Below are 22,660 nucleotides of genomic sequence, written 5' to 3'. Positions count from 1 at the left end.
AAGATGTGAAGAAGATATTCAGTATTGATCGTAAAGTTGGTGATATACGTGTTATTGGAGCTGTAGATTATGAAACGGCCACATCATTTGAAATACGCGTGAAAGCTAAGGATGGGTTAGGGCTGTCATCTTACGCTAAGGTCATCATTTCTGTAACAGACGTAAACGACAATGCCCCTTTTCTCAACTTGAATTCATTAACTAACCCCGTACCTGAGAACATCCCACCTGGTACAGAGGTGGGCATAATAAATGTGCAGGACAGAGACTCTGAGAAAAATCGACAGGTCCGCTGCTCCCTCCAGCAGGGTGTCCCTTTCAAGTTAGTTCCTTCTATTCAAAACTATTATTCCTTAGTGACCAAGGAACAACTGGACCGTGAAGTGGTGTCTGATTACAACATTACAATCACTGCCACTGACGAGGGCTCTCCACCTCTGTCCTCCTTTAAAACTGTTCATTTATCTGTAGCTGACATCAACGACAACCCACCTGTGTTTGAGGAAGAGTCGTACAGCGCATATGTTAGTGAAAATAACAAACCCGGCTCTACTTTATGTTCGGTTGCTGCTCGAGACCCTGACTGGAGACAAAACGGAACCGTGATTTATTCTCTGTTGGCTGGAGAGGTGAACGGTGCCCCGGTGTCCTCGTATCTGTCTGTGAACGGAGACACGGGGGTTATCCACGCTGTGAGGTCGTTTGATTATGAACAGATGCGGAGTTTTAAAGTGCAGGTGATGGCCAGAGACAACGGTTCTCCTCCACTGAGCAGCAACGTGACAGTCAGTGTGTTCATATCAGATGTGAATGACAACACTCCTCAGATCTTGTACCCCGCCCCAGAGGGCAACTCCTTCATGACCGAGCTGGTCCCCAAAGCTGCACACGGAGGTTCTCTGGTGTCCAAAGTGATCGCAGTGGACGCGGACTCCGGACAGAATGCGTGGCTGTCCTATCAGATAGTGAAATCCACTGATCCGGGACTTTTCACTATCGGTGTCCACAGCGGAGAGATCAGGACACGACGGGACATTTCTGAATCTGACAGCATGAAACAGAACCTGATAGTGTCCGTGAAAGACAACGGACAGCCCTCTCTGTCTGCCACCTGCTCCATGTATTTACTTATTTCTGATAACTTGGCTGAAGTTCCTGAGTTGAAGGACATTTCTTATGACGAGAAGAACTCCAAGCTGACTTCATACCTGATCATCGCGCTGGTGTCCTTGTCCACCTTTTTTCTGACTTTCATTATCATCATCCTGGGAGTGAAGTTTTGTCGCAGGAGAAAGCCCAGACTGTTGTTTGATGGAGCAGTGGCCATCCCCAGCGCTTATCTTCCTCCAAATTACGCAGATGTTGACGGCACAGGAACTTTACGCAGCACTTACAATTATGACGCCTACCTGACAACAGGATCTCGAACCAGTGACTTTAAGTTTGTGAGCTCTTACAACGACAACACGCTGCCTGCTGACCAGACTCTGAGGAAAAGTCCATCAGACTTTGCTGACGTTTTTGGAGATTCTGAAGTGTCTCCAGAGGTAGGGGCACATTTCATCTAGTCTGTACTTTTTAATAATTATATTATATATATATATATATATATATATATATATATATATATATATATATATATATATATATATATATATATATATATATATATATATATATATATATATAATTTATAATCAATAGGAACTTCACTGCTAGTCTTTTACTGCTGAACATCATCAACATATTTACGGTTTGTTTCTGGTGACGCTGTCCGTGGTCCTGAAAACTTTTCTCCATTGAGCTATGACTGGTGAATTGGCTTCAGATGATGCAATTTCTTTTTAATCTTAAAGGTGTGTGTGTGTGTGTGTGTGTGTGTGTGTGTGTGTGTGTGTGTGTGTGTGTGTGTGTGTGTGTGTGTGTGTGTGTGTGTGTGTGTGTGTGGGCGGGGGGGGGGGGGGGGGGGGGGGATTGCAACATTAACACCAGTTTATTACCTGTTTCATTTCAATGATTTTCACAGGATTCATGCTCAAACCTGCAAGGTCTTGATATATTTTCTACTTATAATTGTTTTAATACAATCTGCAAATGGCCATTTCAGAGTAATTGGACTCTTAATAATAATAATAATAATAATAATAATAATAATATAAATAGTAATAATAATAATAATAATACTAATAATATTAATAACATTGTTGTTATTAATATAAATAGTAATAATAATAATAATAATAATAATAATAATAATATTAATAACATTGTTGTTGTTGTTATTATTATTATTAGTATTAGTATTAGTATTAGTATTGGTATTATTATTATTATTATTATTATTATTATTATTATTATTATTATTATTATTATTATTATTACTTCATTTCCTTTTCAATTGACCTACATTTGGTCTTGTTGTCCAAAATTGTGTTTGGCTGTTGTACTTCTTCTCCCAGGCTCTTGGTGACGCTCTATTATAATGTCTGAGTCATGAATGCTCGTGTCTCTCTCTATCTGTGTCAGTGGAACTGGAGTATTGGGTTAGAGCCGAGGGCTTAATGTGCATGCGCATTTACGTGTGTATCTATGTTGGCGTGTGTATGAGAGGGAGAGAAGCAGAGAGGATGTGTGTGTGTGTGTGTGTGTGTGTGTGTGTGTGTGTGTGTGTGTGTGTGTGTGTGTGTGTGTGTGTGTGTGTGTGTGTGTGTGTGTGTGTGTGTGTGTGTGTGACAGAGAGAGAGAGAGAGAGAGAGAGAGAGAGAGAGAGAGAGAGAGAGAGAGAGAGAGAGAGAGAGAGATGAACTGCTGGAAATGGGACCGAAAAAGAGAGGAATGCAAGCTGACAGCGTCCTTAGTAGAGCATGATTAACTCAGCCAGAGGAGCAGGGAATCGTTGGATTTCAGCAGCATTTTCATTTAATTCCAATGTTTAACTGTATTTGGACGTTATCGCGTAAATTTTAGCCGCAATGACTATGGAACATCGTTTTCGGGGATCATATTTTGAAACGGACCGTCGTGCAAACTTGAAATGGTTGTTGCATATTTTAACATTTATCCTGCATTGTGGTTTTTCGTTTGAAGAAGTGCGGTATGTTCTTCCAGAAGAGAAGCAGAGGGGCTCGGTTATCGGGAATGTCGCACGGGATCTTGGGCTGAAGGTGGCGGAGCTTAATGCTCGACGTGCCCGTGTTGTTGCAGAAGGTACCAGCCTTCTCTGTGAACTGGACACTGCATCAGGAAACCTTTTGATCAACCAACGGATAGACCGAGAGGAACTCTGCGCTCAAGCCACTGTCTGCATCCTACAGTATCAGCTGTTACTTCAAAATCCGCTTCAAGCGTTCAGCATAGTTTTGGATATTGCCGATATAAATGACAACAGCCCAGTATTCGCTGCTGGTGATATAAAGCTGGATATAGTGGAGTCTACTGTTTTGGGGAGGCGCTTCCCCTTGGAGAGCGCACATGACCCGGATCTGGGCACGAACTCGGTGCGGGAATATAAACTAAGCCAGAACGAGCATTTTGCTCTGGAAATGAGTCCCCAAATAAACGGCAATGCCTATCCTGAACTGGTGCTTAAAAAGGCCTTGGATCGGGAAGCGCAAACTGAACACATATTAAAAATCAATGGAATTGACGGGGGGAAACCAGTCAGATCAGGAACTGCTTCTATCTACATCCGCGTTTTGGACGTCAATGACAATGTCCCAGTTTTTAGTCAACGAGTTTACAAAGCATCCGTGCTAGAAAACTCACCAATGGGGACTGTCATCGCAAAGCTAAATGCCACAGACTTTGACGAGGGACTCTATGGACAGATAACTTTCTCCTTCACTCATCTGTCTGACAACAGTGGAGGAGTCGTTGAAATCAACCCATCGAATGGAGAAGTCCGTGTGGGAGGACTTATTGATTATGAAGAAGCTACGTCACATGAGCTGGGTGTTCAGGCAAAAGATGGCGGTGGACAAGCCTCCCATTGTAAACTTATAATTGATGTCATTGATGTGAACGACAATGAACCCGTGATAGAAATAAAGTCGGCTTCGGCTAACGTGGCTGAAGACTCTAAACCAGGGACGATGGTTGCTCTGATTAATATATTTGATCTCGACACGGGGAACAGCGGACGCATCACGTGCGCAATCTCAGACAATGTTCCTTTTAAATTTGTATCGGAGGTAAAAAACTATTACATGTTGGTAACTGATGGAATGTTAGATAGAGAACTCCAACCACAGTATAACATCACGATAACAGCCTCTGACGCCGGCTCCCCGCCTCTCTCAAGTGTAAAAGTTATGACAATTGTTATTACTGATGTTAATGACAATCCCCCGACGTTTACACAGTCTGAGTATAGTGTCAATGTGTTGGAAAACCAACCAGTCGGTACGTTTGTTTTTAAAGTGAAAGCGGATGACACTGATGATGGATCTAATGCTAAAGTCTTGTACCAGATATCATTAGACACAAACTCAGAATTGTCGTCTTTTCTCACCATCAACTCAGAAACAGGGGAAGTGTTCACCTCGCGCGCCTTTGATTACGAACAATTAGTTCACTTCCAAATTAAAGTGTCAGCTCGAGACGGGGGCGGGCCTCCACTATCCACAACGTGCACGTTAAATGTTTTCATCAAGGACCAAAACGACAATGCACCCGATGTCCTTTACCCGGTCCAAAGCTCTGGGTTTATCGCTGAGGATATAGTGCCAGCCGAAGCGCCCAGAGGTTACCTGGTGACTAAAGTCGTAGCTGTCGATGCTGACTCTGGCCACAACGCTTGGCTTTCATACAGAATCGTCAGAGCAACCCGGTCTAACCTCTTTATGGTCGATCTGCATTCCGGAGAAATCCGAACTCTGCGCAACTTTATGGCGGATGATGAACCCAAACAAACGCTCATCGTTTTAGTTACGGATAACGGGCGCGAGTCTCTTTCTGCCACTGCCACAGTCAGCATAATGATTGGCGACGGTCTGCCAGTTTTGAGCGAACTTTTCGAGTTCGCAGATGAATCACGGGAAAGTAATAACTTGACGCTGTATTTGATAATTGCTTTGACCACTGTTTCGTTTTTATTCTTCCTTTTAATTGGGAGTGTGTTTTATTTTAAACTGTGCCGCCGGAGTTACGTTTACCGGTCCACCACAGCCAGTCTCCCAGTTTTCCCCACGACTTACTGCCCCTCGACTTTTACTGACTTCAGTCACTGCGGGACGTTGCTCAAAGATGATCGATATGATCCCTTCTTGACCACCGGTTCGTGGAGGGGCGATTTTCGTTTCGGGTCGAGTACAGACACTGACACACTCAAGAAAAGGAGCGCTGCTTATCAGAAAAACACACTGAGGCGTGTGAGTGTAGATAGAGGTACTCTGAAGGTGAGGGCAGGTGCCCCGCAACCTTGTTACGTCATCAAATGAGAGACTTTCGTAACATATGTTGTTAATGAAAGAATGCCTAACTGCCAAATATGTTCTGATTTGTTCATATTATGCTTAAATCTTTAATGTGTAATATTTTGACCAACGTGTTTGTGCATTTGTGAGTTTTCAACTCTCTGGTTTTATTTACTATGATAGAAGTTTTGTTTTGATCCTCAACTTTACCACTCCTCTTGCTGACCTCAAGGTGATAGTATTTTTTTTTTTTTTACATAAAGAATAGAATACAGATGCATAAATAGAGTAGTTCATGTATTGACCTATGTTTAATTTATGACAGTTTTTTTCATTATTATTTTATTTTAGTAGCCAGTTATATATTGTAGTGGTGTATTGATTTTGTCATCCAAATTAAATCATACTTATTATAATCCTACTACTATTACAATTCTGCATCTCTATAATAAAGTGTGGTGTGAAAAACTAATTGTATTACAATGTTAAGCAATAACGATATGTTCAACCGCATTTCATCGTTGTACCTCAACAAGAATATGTATGAACAATTGGATTGGTGGATGTAATCACCTGTTAAAATACATGTAATTTCCCTGCACTTCAAACACATTGTGTGTCATTGTCACTTTTCAGTATGTAGCCAGCCTGTATCTTGAGCAAGTGTAAATCTTGAACAAATGCAATCATCACAGTTTTTTTAATTTGTTTTTGTACATTATTTGAAATTAAAGTCTACTATAATTTCAAGATGCTTCATTTTTTCCCCAAAAACATAAACAATGGCTTGTTGTGTGACACAAAAAGGAAGCATGAAGCACTTCTCACAATGATTGTTGTTATTTGTACATTAAACAAAAAATAAGCTTAAGTGGTAAAATATGCTGTTTTTAATCTTCATTTAGCCTATTGACCATGGTCATATATAATCTAAATAGCATGTGTACATACTATTTACAAACAAATCTAAAGCTACATGTGTAAGCTTGATCACTGTTATGGTACCCATATAAAAAATGCAATGAATTAAACTTTCCTCCATAAAAACAGAAACAAAGCAGACTTTCTTCTTGTTGTTCAATGGCTTCTGCTTTTGGTCAAATCTATTTTTGTTGTGATATGTTAAACACCTGGTGACTTTATTTATAGCATTTTTTGAACCAAAGAAGGGTTTATTGCTTAAAAGTTTTAAATTTAGGTAAGAGCACATGATGAAAACTAATTTTTTTCCTTGTTTTTTTCATAAAGCCACCTGTGGAAGTTTTAGCCAGTTTATTTTTATTTTTTTCATAGCATTTTCCCACATAGGCCCATATCAGGTAACATTAGTCAAGTTGTATTTTTTGTTTTAAGTTTGTAGGTGTGTGTTTTCTGAAAACAAATCTCATCATATTTTTCCTGCTTTCACTTTCACTGTTCACAGAACAGCAATGCATTTGACTAGACATGGCAAACATATTCAGAACAAGCAATTTGGGCATACAATTTCACCATGTTCTTTATTTTCAACAAACATTAAGCTACTGAAAAAATAATACTTCTGATAGATTATTTTCCTGTTGTCATGCATTGTGATACTATCACATACATGCCATTTTACAGTGTGAAAGCAGATTATTATTAATGATACTAGTGATACATTTTATTCAGAGTACCTTTTGAAACCAAACACTTTACAATGTTTGGTTTGAGACACTAAAGCCTTGTATGTGTGAGATGTATATATTTCTGTGTGACAAATGATGACAAATTGTTTGGTAGAGTTGCTCCAGTTGTCAGACCTGGCTTTCTTGGATTGGAGTTTTGTGGGGTAAAAAAAAACCAAAAACAAGGGGGCTGTTGGTAAAGATAATACATATGTGTTTGCAAATGCTGTTTAAGCCATTGTTCTATTGTTCCCCAAGTTCAAAAGCTGATAGAAGCGTTTTCATCTGCAACTATGGATGAATCTCTAACAGCCTTTTTTCTAATTCAAGTTAGTAGTAAATTGTTCATCTCTAGTCTTGAATATTTCCATCAGCTACCAAACTAATAATTCAAAAAACGTGTTTAGCTTTATATTCATGTATATATTTATTTTACTCCTTCCTTTACTTTTCTTTAAAAAAAAACAACTGGTATTTTATTTGCAATTTTGAACATAAAACAGACGCTGGAACACACTTAAACACAGTAAAACCAAAAGATGAAATAAGGGTACATAATTAAAGGAGTCATCTGTGCTGATCCATGACATAAGTCATCAAACGTTTAGTCTGTGACATGTGACATGTTTTTGCATGCCTTCAGCTGTGTCATGATGGTGCAGCAGAGAGGATTTGCCATGAAAATATTCCCTGCTGAAATCATCTGCATCCCAGTTCGTGCTTTAGCTTCAGGCTCATTTATGCTCCTATTTTGAGCCATGAAGAGAGGGAAAAGCAATATGCTTAACATTTGTTTATTACTATCTAGGTCACAGAAAATCTGCTCTTGGAAGAATGCTTCGCAATAGTGTTGAATTTACTGAGAGAAGGTTTTGTCAACACCAAGTGTTAATACAAAACTAAACTACAATATATATATATATATATATATATATATATATATGTACCGGTATATATATATATATATATATATATATATATATATATATATATATATATATATATATATATATATATATATATATATATATATATATATATATATATATATATATATATATATATATATATATATGTGCAATGAATTGTACTTTAGTATAAATGTAAATGTATTTTCACATATTTTGCAATAAATAAAAGAGGCAAATAATTATGTCTACTTCAGTATATTGTATGTATGTATTCCGTTTTTTTCAAATGAATTTATTTAGATGCATGCTTCTTGTTTTTTTATTATTATTAATTATTTTTCTGAATCAGGTTGTAATGCCAAGACAGTCATTAACTTTATGAAATATTTTCAATTGACCAATAAGATTACTAAATAATTCAACATATTGAAATTCAATATATTTTAGAATATATATATATATATATATATATATATATATATATTATTATTATTTTCTTTACATTAGAGGTACCATCATTCAATATGCTCAGATCTGACTTTTTGCTAAAGTTTTTGACTTGATGATGCAATCATACACAGTCATGTCTTTGAATATGAGCAGCTCAAACTGCTGTGTTTCTTCCCATTCAATGTATTTGTTTTGTCAATAAACTGAAGAGGAATTGTGGCACAATAGTAATGTTGATTTTTTATTGATTGTCTTCTGAATACTATTGATTACTAAATGTTATCTTTTCCCTTCTTTTCTTGGTGTGGCCCCCTGGATGAAACATCTGATATGATAGGTAAGAAAATCTATTTTGTACACTAACATTTATCTCTTTCCAATATGGGCTGTACATGATATTTGACACCATCCTCAGCTCCTAGAATCAAGACTAAACTAATGTCCTATGCTGCCATATCTTTCTCTCTCTTTTTCATTATTCACTCAAGCTACATTATACAGTCTGATATCTTCAAAACTGTTTGCTCATATTTGTGTAGTACACAATGTTGTTTGCATTTGTTTGAGCTCTGTAGGCTACTGAAGATGTCGTGGTGCATGGATTTTACAAACAGTGGCTGATGCTGTACACTTTTTGCTTAAATAATGCACAATCATGATGTGCAGAGTAACCCCCACCCCTGCAGCAGGGTATGCTAATGTGAGCAAATGGAAAAAGCAAAGTATGGTTGTGACCCACTTTTAAGAATATAGGCATTTCCTACCAGCCTGTAGAGGGAGTCGGAAAATGCAGCTGTGACATCAGTCAGGACAAGTGTGACAGTTGAATAGCTGCTGATTGCACAGCTTCAATGTAGGTCACTGGATTTATCAGTTAGATCAGATCCTCAGGAAGTAGGTTATCTGACTGTGTAATCTATCTTTGTATTTATATCTATCTGTTGCATACAGTTCTCTAATGTATTTGTCAATCACTCTGTATGTAGAACTGTCCGTCTGTGTATGGTCTTATACTGCGAGTTATTGACTCATGTATGTTCCTTACTCACATTTTGGACTGTCGGAGCCGCTCGTTTGCACAACAAAGTACCTGCAGTACAGTTGTTGTTTTTTTTTTTTTTTTTTGCTTGTTTTTTTTCAAAATTGTGTGTGTGTGTGTGTGTGTGTGTGTGTGTGTGTGTGTGTGTGTGTGTGTGTGTGTGTGTGTGTGTGTGTGTGTGAGAGAGAGAGAGAGAGAGAGAGAGAGAGAGAGAGAGAGAGAGAGAGAGAGAGAGAGAGAGAGAGAGAGAGAGAGAGAGAGAGAGAGAGAGAGAGAGAGAGAGAGAGAGAGAGAGAGATGAATGTCAGAGACCAGACATGGATTCACTGCACCACCCACTCAAGTGATGTTTTACTTGATTACTGCTGGTGGTGCTGTTGCCTAAGCAGACATGTGTATCATCGCTCTCCTCCTAAAATCACCACCCATCTTTGAAACAAAATATGCGACGGTTGTGCACAGCTACGAAGGTTGTAGATCATTTGAGGTTTCGTGTGGATTTTGATGAGAACTAAATTCACATTATAGGTTTCATTCTGGTAGTAGTTAAACAAGTTCCTGCTTTTTGTCTATTATTTCTTGGGAAAGGATGGGTAATCTAAAGCACAATCTCATGATGTTGGACTGGAAAATCTCCATTTTGCTTTCCTTTGTTGCTCCAACCATCAGCGGACAGATCCGTTATTCAATCCCAGAGGAAATGCGGAAAGGACTTTTTGTTGGAGACGTTGCAAAAGACCTTGGCCTGGATGTCAGAAGGTTGGTTTCTGGTCGTGCTCGATTAGCTATAGATGACGATAACAAATATGTCGAACTAAACCAGAACAAAGGACACATCGTTGTCAATGAGAGAATAGACAGAGAGACGTTGTGCGCTAAGAAGTCTCCGTGCAGCTTTGGTCTAGAAATTGTCCTCGAAGATCCGCTGGAATTGTTTTCCATTACTATCGAAATTCAGGATGTAAATGATCATGCTCCGGTGTTTCCGAAGAAGGAAATACATTTGGAAATCAGCGAGTCGACGCCTGCCGGGGCCGTATTCTTGCTTGAAAGCGCAGTTGATCCTGATGTCGGCATCAATTCACTACAGAGTTATTCCCTGAAGTCAAATGAACATTTTGTTCTTAAACAAAATACTCGATCGGACGGGAGTAAATATGCCGAAATGATTCTTCAGAATGGATTGGACCGCGAGAAGCAAACGCAGCACACGCTCATTTTGACAGCTGTCGATGGGGGCGAGCCGCAAAGATCCGGAACAGTAAAGATATATATCTCTGTCTTAGATGCAAACGACAACGCACCAGTTTTTACGCAGTCATTATATAAAGTGTCCGTCCTGGAAAATGTTTTGCCAGGTACTGTTATCGCCAGAGTCAGTGCAATCGACGCAGACCAAGGTTACAATGGAAATGTCACTTATTATTTCACCCATCTTGAAGCGGATTCGTCTTGCCCTTTCGAAATTATTTCTTACACTGGAGAAATTAAGCTCATTAGTGACATCGACTACGAAATGTCTCAAAATTACGAAATAAACATCCAAGCAAAAGATCCATGGGGTGTGGCGGGCGCCAGTAAAATAGTAATCGAAGTAACGGATGTGAATGATAACATCCCAGTAATCATAATGGCTTCATTTTCCGGGAGGATTGCAGAGGATTCGCCTCCCGGAACGGTTGTAGGTTTAATTAGCGTCCAAGATAAAGATTCTGGTAAAAATGGACAAGTGCATTTAACTATAGATGAGAGTCTCCCTTTCAAAATCAAATCATCCTTAAGAAACTATCACACTCTCGTCACAGAGCAAATCCTTGATCGAGAAAAGCGTTCGAGGTACAACATTACTCTAACTGCCACCGATGGAGGTTCTCCTGCTTTGTCCAGTAGAAAAGAAGTGATTTTAGACGTCACTGATATTAATGACAACGTTCCATTTTTTAGTCAAAGTTCTTATAGCGCGCAGGTGATGGAAAACAACCCCCCAGGTGTCGCTCTGCTGCAGGTCCAAGCCACAGATGCTGACCAAGGTCAGAATGCTCGGATATCATATTTTCTGATTGACGATGAGGTTAATGGAAATCCAGTGACAACGTTTTTCTCTATTAATTCAGAAAGTGGAGCTGTACAGTCCTTGCGATCATTTGACTATGAACAAGTGAAACAGTATAAAATATACGTTAAAGCGCAAGATGGTGGCTCACCACCACAAAGCGCTAACACATCGGTGATTATACGTGTCCAGGACCAGAACGACAACCCCCCTCAGGTCCTGTACCCAGTGCAGACTGGTGGCTCTGTGGTGGCTGACATGGTGCCTCGTTCAGCAGATGTGGGCTATCTGGTGACTAAAGTGGTGGCTGTTGATGTGGACTCTGGACAGAATGCCTGGCTCTCATATAAACTACAGAAAGCCACGGACAGAGCGCTGTTTGAAGTGGGCTTACAGAATGGAGAAATCAGAACTATCCGCCAAGTGAAGGATAAAGATGCAGTGAAACAAAGACTGACTGTTATAGTGGAGGACAACGGACAGCCCTCTCGTTCAGCTACAGTCATTGTGAACGTGGCGGTGGCGGACAGCTTCCCTAAAGTGATGTCAGAATTCACCGACCTGATCTACGACAAGGAGTACAATGACAACCTGACTTTTTACTTAGTGTTGGCTCTGGCTGTAGTTTCCTTCCTGTTCATCACCTGTGTGGTGGTGATCATATCAGTGAAAATCTACAGATGGAGACAGTCTCGCGTCCTGTATCACTCCAACCTGCCTGTGATTCCATATTATCCACCACGTTACTCGGACACTTTGGGGACAGGAACTCTCCAACATGTGTACAACTACGAGGTGTGCAGGACGACTGACTCCAGAAAGAGTGACTGTAAGTTCGGCAGAGCTGGTAGTCAGAACGTGCTGATAATGGACCCCAGTTCAACAGGGACGATGCAGCGGATACAGAGTGAGAAGAGCATCCTGGATGAACCAGACTCTCCTGTAGAGGTTAGTTGATTTACATAATTCACACTTTAATCTATTCAAATTCGCAAACGCAGTGTCTGTGCTCTGTTATGGTGTTTCATGGTTTCAGAACCACGGACAGAGTCTTTGTTCGCAGTGGATGCGATTCGATTAAGTGTGTTTTAATGGTCAATATTGAGCATAAACGAACCAAAATAAATAATCGTATAGTTGTCTGTGTGTGTGTGTGTGTGTGTGTGTGTGTGTGTGTGTGTGTGTGTGTGTGTGTGTGTGTGTGTGTGTGTGTGTGTGTGTGTGAGAGAGAGAGAGAGAAGACACATCCTTCCTTTTATTTTACCACGTATATCAAAGAGTGGTCTATCGACTGTACAGTTAAATGCTTAAGGTTTGATGAGCTACACACAGTGGACTCTAAGGGACGCTGTTGGTTAGCAAAAAGACATTGTGTGAGTTGTCATTCAGTCCATCCCATCTCCGGGAGCGCAGTGATTATGGTTCTGCAGTTCATCGAAGTCATAAACGTCTTGTTGAACTGGATATACGGAGTTTAACCAATCTCCCTGGAATACAAAAAATATATATTTTTGGACTTTGTCGCTGTAGCACCGAGGCCTCCTAATCGTTATTTTTTTCGGGTTTTTTTTGGTATCTTTTTTGCCATGGCGATTGCGGGACATGGAACACACACTTCTTTACAATGGCGATGGTTTTGCGGATTGCGACAGCAAGTAAGACTGCTTGTGTTGCTGCTTTATCTGGTAAACACGACCTGTGGTCAGATTCGGTATTCTGTCCCGGAGGAGATGAAGAAAGGCTCAGTGATCGGTAATGTAGCGCAGGATCTCGGTTTGGATGTTAAAAGGCTTCGTTCTGGGCGCGCCCGTATCGTCACCGGAGAAAACGTTCAGTATGCTGAGCTGAAGACAGACAAAGGGATGCTCGTGGTGAATGAGAGAATAGATAGAGAACAACTTTGTGGAGACGTGACGCCTTGCAGCTTCAGCTTTGAAATAATTTTAGAAAATCCAATGGAGCTGCACAGAATAACTGTTGAGGTTTTGGATATAAATGATCACGCTCCGGTCTTCCCTAACATGAATAAACCTTTACATTTTGAAATAAGTGAATCAGCTGCCATGGGAGTCCAGTTCCCACTGCGGATTGCAGAGGATCTCGATGTTGGCCAAAATACGTTACAAGATTATGTTTTGTCCTCAAATGACAATTTCATCCTGAAGCAACATGAAAATCCGGACGGTGGTAAATATGTAGAAATGGTGCTTCAGAAACCTTTAGACCGAGAACAACACCCACATTTGTCTTTTAAACTGATCGCAGTTGACGGAGGGACGCCACAGAAATCTGGTACGGTGAATATCAACGTTAATGTTGTGGATGCTAACGACAATATTCCCGTTTTTAACCAAACAGTGTACAAAGCATCTGTAATGGAAAACACGATGAAAGGGGTGAAAATTGTTACGGTAAATGCTACAGATGCCGACAGTGGTTCAAATGCTATATTTGAATTTAGCTTGTCCAAAACGAAAGGAAGCTCGACAGATATGTTTACCATTGACGAAACCAGTGGAACAATTTCTGTATCTGGCCAGATAGATTATGAAAAAAATAAGAAATACGAAGTTAGAGTAGAGGCTAAAGATCAGGGCGGTCTCACCGGAACTAGTAAAGTTATAATAGATGTCTTAGATGTGAATGACAATGCGCCAGTTATAAATGTTATGTCATTTACCAACATGTTGTCTGAGGATGCACCTGCTGGTACGACTATTGCCATTTTAAATGTAAAAGACGCTGATTCAGATAAAAACGGGCAAATAACATGTTCTGTTGAGGGTAAACTTCCTTTTAAAATTGAATCATCTCTAACGAACTATTACAATTTGATTTCAGATCAACAGTTTGATAGAGAATTGGTCGCAGAATATAATATAACAATCAAAGCCACCGACTATGGATTCCCTCCTCTTTCCAGTTCAAAAACATTAAATCTTAAAATATCGGATGTTAATGATAACGCGCCGCTATTTGATAAAGCTCATTATTCTGCTTTCGTCCCAGAGAATAATGCCCCAGGGATTTCTATATTTGCAGTCAGTGCAACAGATTCAGATTGGAATCAGAATGCCAGAATCTCCTACATTCTCGAGGACACGCAAGTCAGCGGGAGTCCCGTTTCTACGTACGTGACATTAAACTCTGAAACCGGAGTTATTAGCGCCGGTCGCTGTTTTGATTATGAGCAAATTAAGCAGGTTGAACTAATCATCAAAGCTCAGGATGGAGGCTCTCCTCCACTTAGCAGCAACGTCACAGTGAAAATCCAGATCCAGGACCAGAACGACAACCCCCCTCAGGTCCTGTACCCAGTGCAGACTGGTGGCTCTTTGGTGGCTGAGATGGTGCCTCGTTCAGCAGATGTGGGCTATCTGGTGACTAAAGTGGTGGCTGTTGATGTGGACTCTGGACAGAACGCCTGGCTCTCATATAAACTACAGAAAGCCACAGACAGAGCGCTGTTTGAAGTGGGCTTACAGAATGGAGAAATCAGAACTATCCGTCAAGTGAATGATAAAGATGCAGTGAAACAAAGACTGACTGTTATAGTGGAGGACAACGGACAACCCTCTCGTTCAGCTACAGTCATTGTGAACGTGGCGGTGGCGGACAGCTTCCCTGAAGTGATGTCAGAGTTCACCGACCTGATCCACGACAAGGAGTACAATGACAACCTTACTTTTTACTTAGTGTTGGCTCTGGCTGTAGTTTCCTTCCTGTTCATCACCTGTGTAGTGGTGATTATATCAGTGAAAATCTACAGATGGAGACAGTCTCGCATCCTGTATCACTCCAACCTGCCTGTGATTCCATATTATCCACCACGTTACTCGGACACTTTGGGGACAGGAACTCTCCAACATGTGTACAACTACGAGGTGTGCAGGACGACTGACTCCAGAAAGAGTGACTGTAAGTTCGGCAGAGCTGGTAGTCAGAACGTGCTGATCATGGACCCCAGTTCAGCAGGGACGATGCAGCGGATGCAGAGTGAGAAGAGCATCCTGGACGAACCTGACTCTCCTATTGAGGTTAGTTGATTTGTATAATTGACACTGCTATATATTCAAATTCGCCAATGAAATGTCTGTGCTCTGTTACGGCGTTTCATAATTTCAGTACCACGGACAGAGTCTTTGCTCACAGTGGATGTGATTCTATTAAATGTATTTTAATGGTCCATATTAAGCATAAACGAACCCTAAAAAAATAATCGTATTGTTGTGTGTGTGTGTGTGTGTGAGAGAGAGAGAGAGAGAGAGAGAGAGAGAGAGAGAGAGAAAAGACATATCCTTCCTTTTATTTTACTACATATATCAAAGTGTGGTCTATCTCCTGTACAGTTAAATGCTGAAGTTTTGATGAGTTACACACAGTGGACTCTAAGGGACGCTGTTGGTTAGCAAAAAGACGTTGTTTGAGTCGTCATTCAGTCCATCCCATCTCCGGGAGCGCAGTGATTATGGTTCTGCATTTCATCGAAGTCATAAACGTCTTGTTGAACTGGATAACGGAGTTTAACCTATCTCCCTGGAATACAATATATATATTTTTTTTTTCTTTTTGGACTTTGTCGCTGTAGCACCGAGGCCTCCTAATCGTTTTTTATTTTGTTTTTGGTATCTTTTTTGCCATGGCGATTGCGGGACCTGGAACACACACTTCTTTAAAATGGCGATGGTTTTGCGGATTGCGACGGCAAGTAAGACTGCTTGTGTTGCTGCTTTATCTGGTAAACACGACCCGTGGTCAGATTCGGTATTCTGTCCCGGAGGAGATGAAGAAAGGCTCGGTGATCGGTAATGTAGCGCAGGATCTCGGTTTAGATGTTAAAAGGCTTCGTTCTGGGCGCGCCCGTATCGTCACCGGAGAAAACGTTCAGTACGCTGAGCTGAAGACAGACAAAGGGATGCTCGTGGTGAATGAGAGAATAGACAGAGAACAACTTTGTGGAGACGTGACGCCTTGTAGCTTCAGCTTTGAATTAATTTTGGAAAATCCAATGGAGCTGCACCGAATAACCGTTGAGGTGTTGGATATAAATGATCACGCTCCGGTCTTCCCCAACATGGATAAACCTTTACATTTTGAAATAAGTGAATCAGCTGCTATTGGAGTCCAGTTCCCACTGCAGAGTGCAGAGGATCTCGATGTTGGCCAAAACACGTTACAAGATTATGTTTTATCCTCAAATGACAATTTCATCCTGAAGCAACATGAAAATCCTGACGGTGGTAAATATGTAGAAATGGTGCTTCAGAAACCTTTAGACCGAGAACAACACCCACATTTGTCTTTTAAACTGATCGCAGTTGACGGAGGGACGCCACATAGATCTGGTACTGTTAATATCAACGTTAATGTTGTGGATGCTAACGACAATATTCCAGTTTTCAACCAAACAGTGTACAAAGCATCTGTGATGGAAAACACGATGAAAGGGGTGAAAATTGTTACGGTGAATGCTACAGATGCCGACTGTGGTTCAAATGGTTTAATTGGCTTTAGCTTGTCCAAAACAAAAGGAAGCTCGGCAGATATGTTTACCATTGACGAAACCAGTGGAACAATTTCTGTATCTGGCCAGATAGATTATGAAAAAAATAAGAAATACGAAGTTAGAGTAGAGGCTAAAGATCAGGGCGGTCTCACCGGAACAAGTAAAGTCATAATAGATGTCTTAGATGTCAATGACAATGCGCCAGTTATAAATGTTATGTCATTCAGCAGCATGTTGTCTGAGGATGCACCTGCTGGTACAACTATTGCCATTTTGAATGTAAAAGACGCTGATTCAGATAAAAACGGACAAATAAGATGTTCTGTTGAGGGTAAACTTCCTTTTAAAATTGAATCATCTCTAACGAACTATTACAATTTGATTTCAGATCAACAGTTTGATAGAGAATTGGTCTCAGAATATAATGTAACAATCGAAGCCACCGATTATGGATTCCCTCCTCTTTCCAGTTCAAAAACATTGAATCTTAAAATATCGGATGTTAATGATAACGCACCGCTATTTGATAAAGCTCATTATTCTGCATACGTCCCAGAAAATAATCTCCCTGGGATTTCTATATTTACAGTCAGTGCAACAGATTCAGATTGGAATCAGAATGCCAGAATCTCCTACATTCTTGAGGACACGCAAGTCAGCGGGAGTCCCGTTTCTACGTACGTGACATTGAACTCTGAAAATGGAGTTATTAGCGCTGTTCGCTCTTTTGATTATGAGCAAATTAAGCAGGTTGAACTAATCATCAAAGCTCAGGATGGAGGCTCTCCTCCACTCAGCAGCAACGTGACAGTGAAAATCCAGATCCAGGACCAGAACGACAACCCCCCTCAGGTCCTGTACCCAGTGCAGACTGGTGGCTCTGTGGTGGCTGAGATGGTGCCTCGTTCAGCAGATGTGGGCTATCTGGTGACTAAAGTGGTGGCTGTTGATGTGGACTCTGGACAGAATGCCTGGCTCTCATATAAACTACAAAAAGCCACGGACAGAGCGCTGTTTGAAGTGGGCTTACAGAATGGAGAAATCAGAACTATCCGCCAAGTCAATGATAAAGATACAGTGAAACAAAGACTGACTGTTATAGTGGAGGACAACGGACAACCCTCTCGTTCAGCTACAGTCATTGTGAACGTGGCGGTGGCGGACAGCTTCCCTGAAGTGATGTCAGAGTTCACCGACCTGATCCACGACAAGGAGTACAATGACAACCTGACATTTTACTTAGTGTTGGCTCTGGCTGTAGTTTCCTTCCTTTTCATCACCTGTGTGGTGGTGATTATATCAGTGAAAATCTACAGATGGAGACAGTCTCGCGTCCTGTATCACTCCAACCTGCCTGTGATTCCATATTATCCACCACGTTACTCAGACACTTTGGGGACAGGAACTCTCCAACACGTGTACAATTACGAGGTGTGCAGGACGACTGACTCCAGAAAGAGTGACTGTAAGTTGGGCCGAGCTGGTAGTCAGAACGTGCTGATAATGGACCCCAGTTCAACAGGGACGATGCACCGGATACAGAGTGAGAAGAGCATCCTGGATGAACCTGACTCTCCTGTTGAGGTTAGTTGATTTGCATAATTCAAACTTTAATCTATTCAAATTCGCCAATAAAGTGTCTGTGCTCTGTTATGGTGTTTCGTAGTTTCAGCACCACGGACAGAGTCTATGTTCGCATTGGATGCCATTCGATTAGGTTATTTTAACTGGCCATGTAAGCATGGCATGGACCAACCAAAATGTATCCTACTATTGTGTGTGTGTGTGTGTGTGTGTGTGTGTGTGTGTGTGTGTGTGTGTGTGTGTGTGTGTGTGTGTGTGTGTGTGTGTGTGTGTGTGTGTGTGTGTGTGTGTGTGTGTGTGTGTGTGTGTGAGAGAGAGAGAGAGAGAGAGAGAGAGAGAGAGAGAGAGAGAGAGAGAGAGAGAGAGAGAGAGAGAGAGAGCAGACATATCATTCCTTTTATTTTACCACGTATATCAAAGTGTGGTCAATCGACTGTACAGTTAAATGCTGAAGGTTTGATGAGTTACACACAGTGGACTCTAAGGGACGCTGTTGGTTAGCAAAAAGACATTGTGTGAGTTGTCATTCAGTCCATCCCATCTCCGGGAGCGCAGTGATTATGGTTCTGCAGTTCATCGAAGTCATAAACGTCTTGTTGAACTGGATATACGGAGTTTAACCTATCTCCCTGGAATACAAAACATATATATTTTTGGACTTTGTCACTGTAGCACCGAGGCCTCCTAATCATTTTTTTGTTTTGTTTTTTTTTGTTTTTTGGTATCTTTTTTGCCATGGCGATTGCGGGACCTGGAACACACACTTCTTTAAAATGGCGATGGTTTTGCGGATTGCGACGGCAAGTAAGACTGCTTGTGTTGCTGCTTTATCTGGTAAACACGACCTGTGGTCAGATTCGGTATTCTGTCCCGGAGGAGATGAAGAAAGGCTCAGTGATCGGTAATGTAGCGCAGGATCTCGGTTTAGATGTTAAAAGGCTTCGTTCTGGGCGCGCCCGTATCGTCACCGGAGAAAACGTTCAGTATGCTGAGCTGAAGACAGACAAAGGGATGCTCGTGGTGAATGAGAGAATAGACAGAGAAATACTTTGTGGAGACGTGACGCCTTGTAGCTTCAGCTTTGAAATAATTTTAGAAAATCCATTGGAGCTGCACAGAATAACCGTTGAGGTTTTGGATATAAATGATCACGCTCCGGTCTTCCCTAACATGGATAAACCTTTACATTTTGAAATAAGTGAATCAGTTGCTATCGGAGGCCACTTCCCACTGCAGATTGCAGAGGATCTCGATGTTGGCCAAAACACGTTACAAGATTATGTTTTATCCTCAAATGACAATTTCATCCTGAAGCAACATGAAAATCCTGACGGTGGTAAATATGTAGAAATGGTGCTTCAGAAACCTTTAGACCGAGAACAACACCCACATTTGTCTTTTAAACTGATCGCAGTTGACGGAGGGACGCCACAGAGATCTGGTACTGTTAATATCAACGTTAATGTTGTGGATGCGAACGACAATATTCCAGTTTTCAACCAATCAGTGTACAAAGCATCTGTGATGGAAAACACGATGAAAGGGGTGAAAATTGTTACGGTGAATGCTACAGATGCCGACAGTGGTTCAAATGGTTTATTTGAATTTAGCCTGTCCAAAACGAAAGGAAGCTCGGCAGATATGTTTACCATTGACGAAACCAGTGGAACAATTTCTGTATCTGGCCAGATAGATTATGAAAAAAATAAGAAATACGAAGTTAGAGTAGAGGCTAAAGATCAGGGCGGTCTCACCGGAGCAAGTAAAGTTATAATAGATGTCTTAGATGTGAATGACAATGCTCCAGTTATAAGTGCGATGTCATTTACCAACATGTTGTCTGAGGATGCACCTGCTGGTACGACTATTGCCATTTTGAATGTAAAAGATGCTGATTCAGATAAAAACGGACAAATAAGATGTTCTGTTGAGGGCAAACTTCCTTTTAAAATTGAATCATCTCTAACGAACTACTACAATTTGATTTCAGATCAACAGTTTGATAGAGAATTGGTCTCAGAATATAATATAACAATCAAAGCCACCGATTATGGGTTCCCTCCTCTTTCCAGTTCAAAAACATTTAATCTTAAAATATCGGATGTTAATGATAACGCACCGCTTTTTGATAAAGCTCATTATTCTGCTTACGTCCCAGAGAATAATCTCCCAGGGATTTCTATATTTGCAGTCAGTGCAAAAGATTCAGATTGGAATCAGAATGCCAGAATCTCCTACATTCTCGAGGACACGCAAGTCAGCGGGAGTCCCGTTTCTACGTACGTGACATTAAACTCTGAAAATGGAGTTATTAGCGCCGTTCGCTCTTTTGATTATGAGCAAATTAAGCAGGTTGAACTAATCATCAAAGCTCAGGATGGAGGCTCTCCTCCACTTAGCAGCAACGTCACAGTGAAAATCCAGATCCAGGACCAGAACGACAACCCCCCTCAGGTCCTGTACCCAGTGCAGACTGGTGGCTCTGTTGTGGCTGAGATGGTGCCTCGTTCAGCAGATGTGGGCTACCTGGTGACTAAAGTGGTGGCTGTTGATGTGGACTCTGGACAGAATTCCTGGCTCTCATATAAACTACAGAAAGCTACAGACAGGGCGCTGTTTGAAGTGGGCTTACAGAATGGAGAAATCCGAACTATCCGTCAAGTGAATGATAAAGATGCTGTGAAACAGAGACTGACTGTTATAGTGGAGGACAACGGACAGCCCTCTCGTTCAGCTACAGTCATTGTGAACGTGGCGGTGGCGGACAGCTTCCCTGAAGTGATGTCAGAGTTCACCGACCTGATCCACGACAAGGAGTACAATGACAACCTGACTTTTTACTTAGTGTTGGCTCTGGCTGTAGTTTCCTTCCTGTTCATCACCTGTGTGGTGGTGATCATATCAGTGAAAATCTACAGATGGAGACAGTCTCGCGTCCTGTATCACTCCAACCTGCCTGTCATTCCATATTATCCACCACGTTACTCGGACACTTTGGGGACAGGAACTCTCCAACATGTGTACAACTACGAGGTGTGCAGGACGACTGACTCCAGAAAGAGTGACTGTAAGTTCGGCAGAGCTGGTAGTCAGAACGTGCTGATAATGGACCCCAGTTCAACAGGGACGATGCAGCGGATACAGAGTGAGAAGAGCATCCTAGTTGAACCTGACTCTCCTGTTGAGGTTAGTTATTTTTACTTCGATTTCTTTCAATTTTGTTAAGCAGCTATTTTCAGCACCATGGAAAGCATCTCGCTTTAGCATAATGGGTCTGCAACATGCTCATGCTGGTTTTTTATTTATTTTTTATTTTTTTTTGACTTTGTGCTTTCTATTTTAAAAAAATACATCTGTATTTGTTATATAATATTGTTTGTTTTGATTTGCTTTTTTTGTTTTTGCTTGGTTTGTTGGTGTTTTTTCATTTTTTTTTCTGTCTGGTTTATGAAACGTCAAATAATTTATATTAAGCAGATATATATCTGAACTTTGAATTATATATTTGTGCTATAATCAGATATAAATAGCTTGGCAGTTTTCCCCAATAATACATGCTATCAAAGAGAAGTAGGTATGTTCTCCTTTTAACCACAATAACCTATTTTAGAACTTCGTGACACATTTGTCAGACATTTTGCAAGTTTATGTGTTCTTGCATGTTTATATTACATTTGTATTTAAAAGTGATGTTCAAAACATGGATTTGATAGTTGTGATAAATTTAATAGTTTCATCTGATTGTTTTATAGGGCACCTTGATTTTCGTCATGTCAACGTATTCGTCCATGTGGTCGGACACATACTGGCTTGTTGCTTGACATTGCATATACTTGACTCTAAGGGACGCTGTTCGTCAATCTATATCATTCCTCAATATTACCACAAAGGTCCCTCCTTTCCCACTGTGGTGTAAGAGAGAAAATGAGATAGAGTGCATTTCATTGGCGGTGACCGTCGAGAGAAACCGAAATTTTCTTCGAATTTACAACTACCTATTTTTTATGGAGTGATGTACTCAACATAACTTCTGCTTAAAGGTCGTGATAATACGGAT

At 40.8% G+C, this 22,660-nt stretch overlaps 3 protein-coding genes and 3 pseudogenes across 6 annotated transcripts in view; all 6 read left to right on the top strand.

The window, feature by feature from the left end:
- The window catches only part of LOC308134673 (uncharacterized protein), a gene marked incomplete at both ends in the record, with an annotated part of 81,418 nt that overhangs the window by 754 nt on the left and 58,004 nt on the right, over nucleotides 1-22,660 (top strand). The gene's annotated exons all lie outside the window — the stretch shown is intronic.
- Nucleotides 112-12,594, top strand: LOC308134597 (protocadherin gamma-A1-like; the record flags this gene model as incomplete). The annotated part of the gene is made up of 4 exons (XM_080502369.1): nucleotides 112-115; nucleotides 472-941; nucleotides 11,844-12,461; nucleotides 12,550-12,594. 4 exons carry the CDS (start codon nucleotides 112-114, stop codon nucleotides 12,592-12,594), a joined length of 1,137 nt encoding a protein of 378 aa, XP_080358495.1.
- LOC308134598 (protocadherin beta-16-like) lies at nucleotides 2,973-5,438 on the top strand (the record flags this gene model as incomplete). Its single annotated transcript, XM_080502370.1, has 2 exons — nucleotides 2,973-4,588; nucleotides 4,697-5,438. The coding sequence occupies 2 exons, from the start codon at nucleotides 2,973-2,975 to the stop codon at nucleotides 5,436-5,438; spliced, it is 2,358 nt and encodes a 785-aa protein (XP_080358496.1).
- On the top strand, nucleotides 14,198-15,414 carry LOC308134596 (protocadherin gamma-A3-like; annotated as a pseudogene). The gene is made up of 2 exons: nucleotides 14,198-14,222; nucleotides 14,355-15,414. The product of its transcript is annotated as a protocadherin gamma-A3-like (transcript).
- Nucleotides 15,470-18,467, top strand: LOC308134595 (protocadherin gamma-A4-like; annotated as a pseudogene). The gene is made up of 3 exons: nucleotides 15,470-15,550; nucleotides 16,273-16,486; nucleotides 17,408-18,467. The product of its transcript is annotated as a protocadherin gamma-A4-like (transcript).
- Nucleotides 20,437-21,653, top strand: LOC308134594 (protocadherin gamma-A3-like; annotated as a pseudogene). Its single transcript has 2 exons — nucleotides 20,437-20,461; nucleotides 20,594-21,653. The product of its transcript is annotated as a protocadherin gamma-A3-like (transcript).

This window comes from Blennius ocellaris, assembly GCF_963422515.1.
Source record: "Blennius ocellaris genome assembly, chromosome: 9".
NCBI classification, from domain to species: domain Eukaryota; kingdom Metazoa; phylum Chordata; class Actinopteri; order Blenniiformes; family Blenniidae; genus Blennius; species Blennius ocellaris.
The sequence above is the reverse complement of the archived record's forward strand: the minus strand, read 5'-3'. Positions and strand labels throughout refer to the sequence as shown.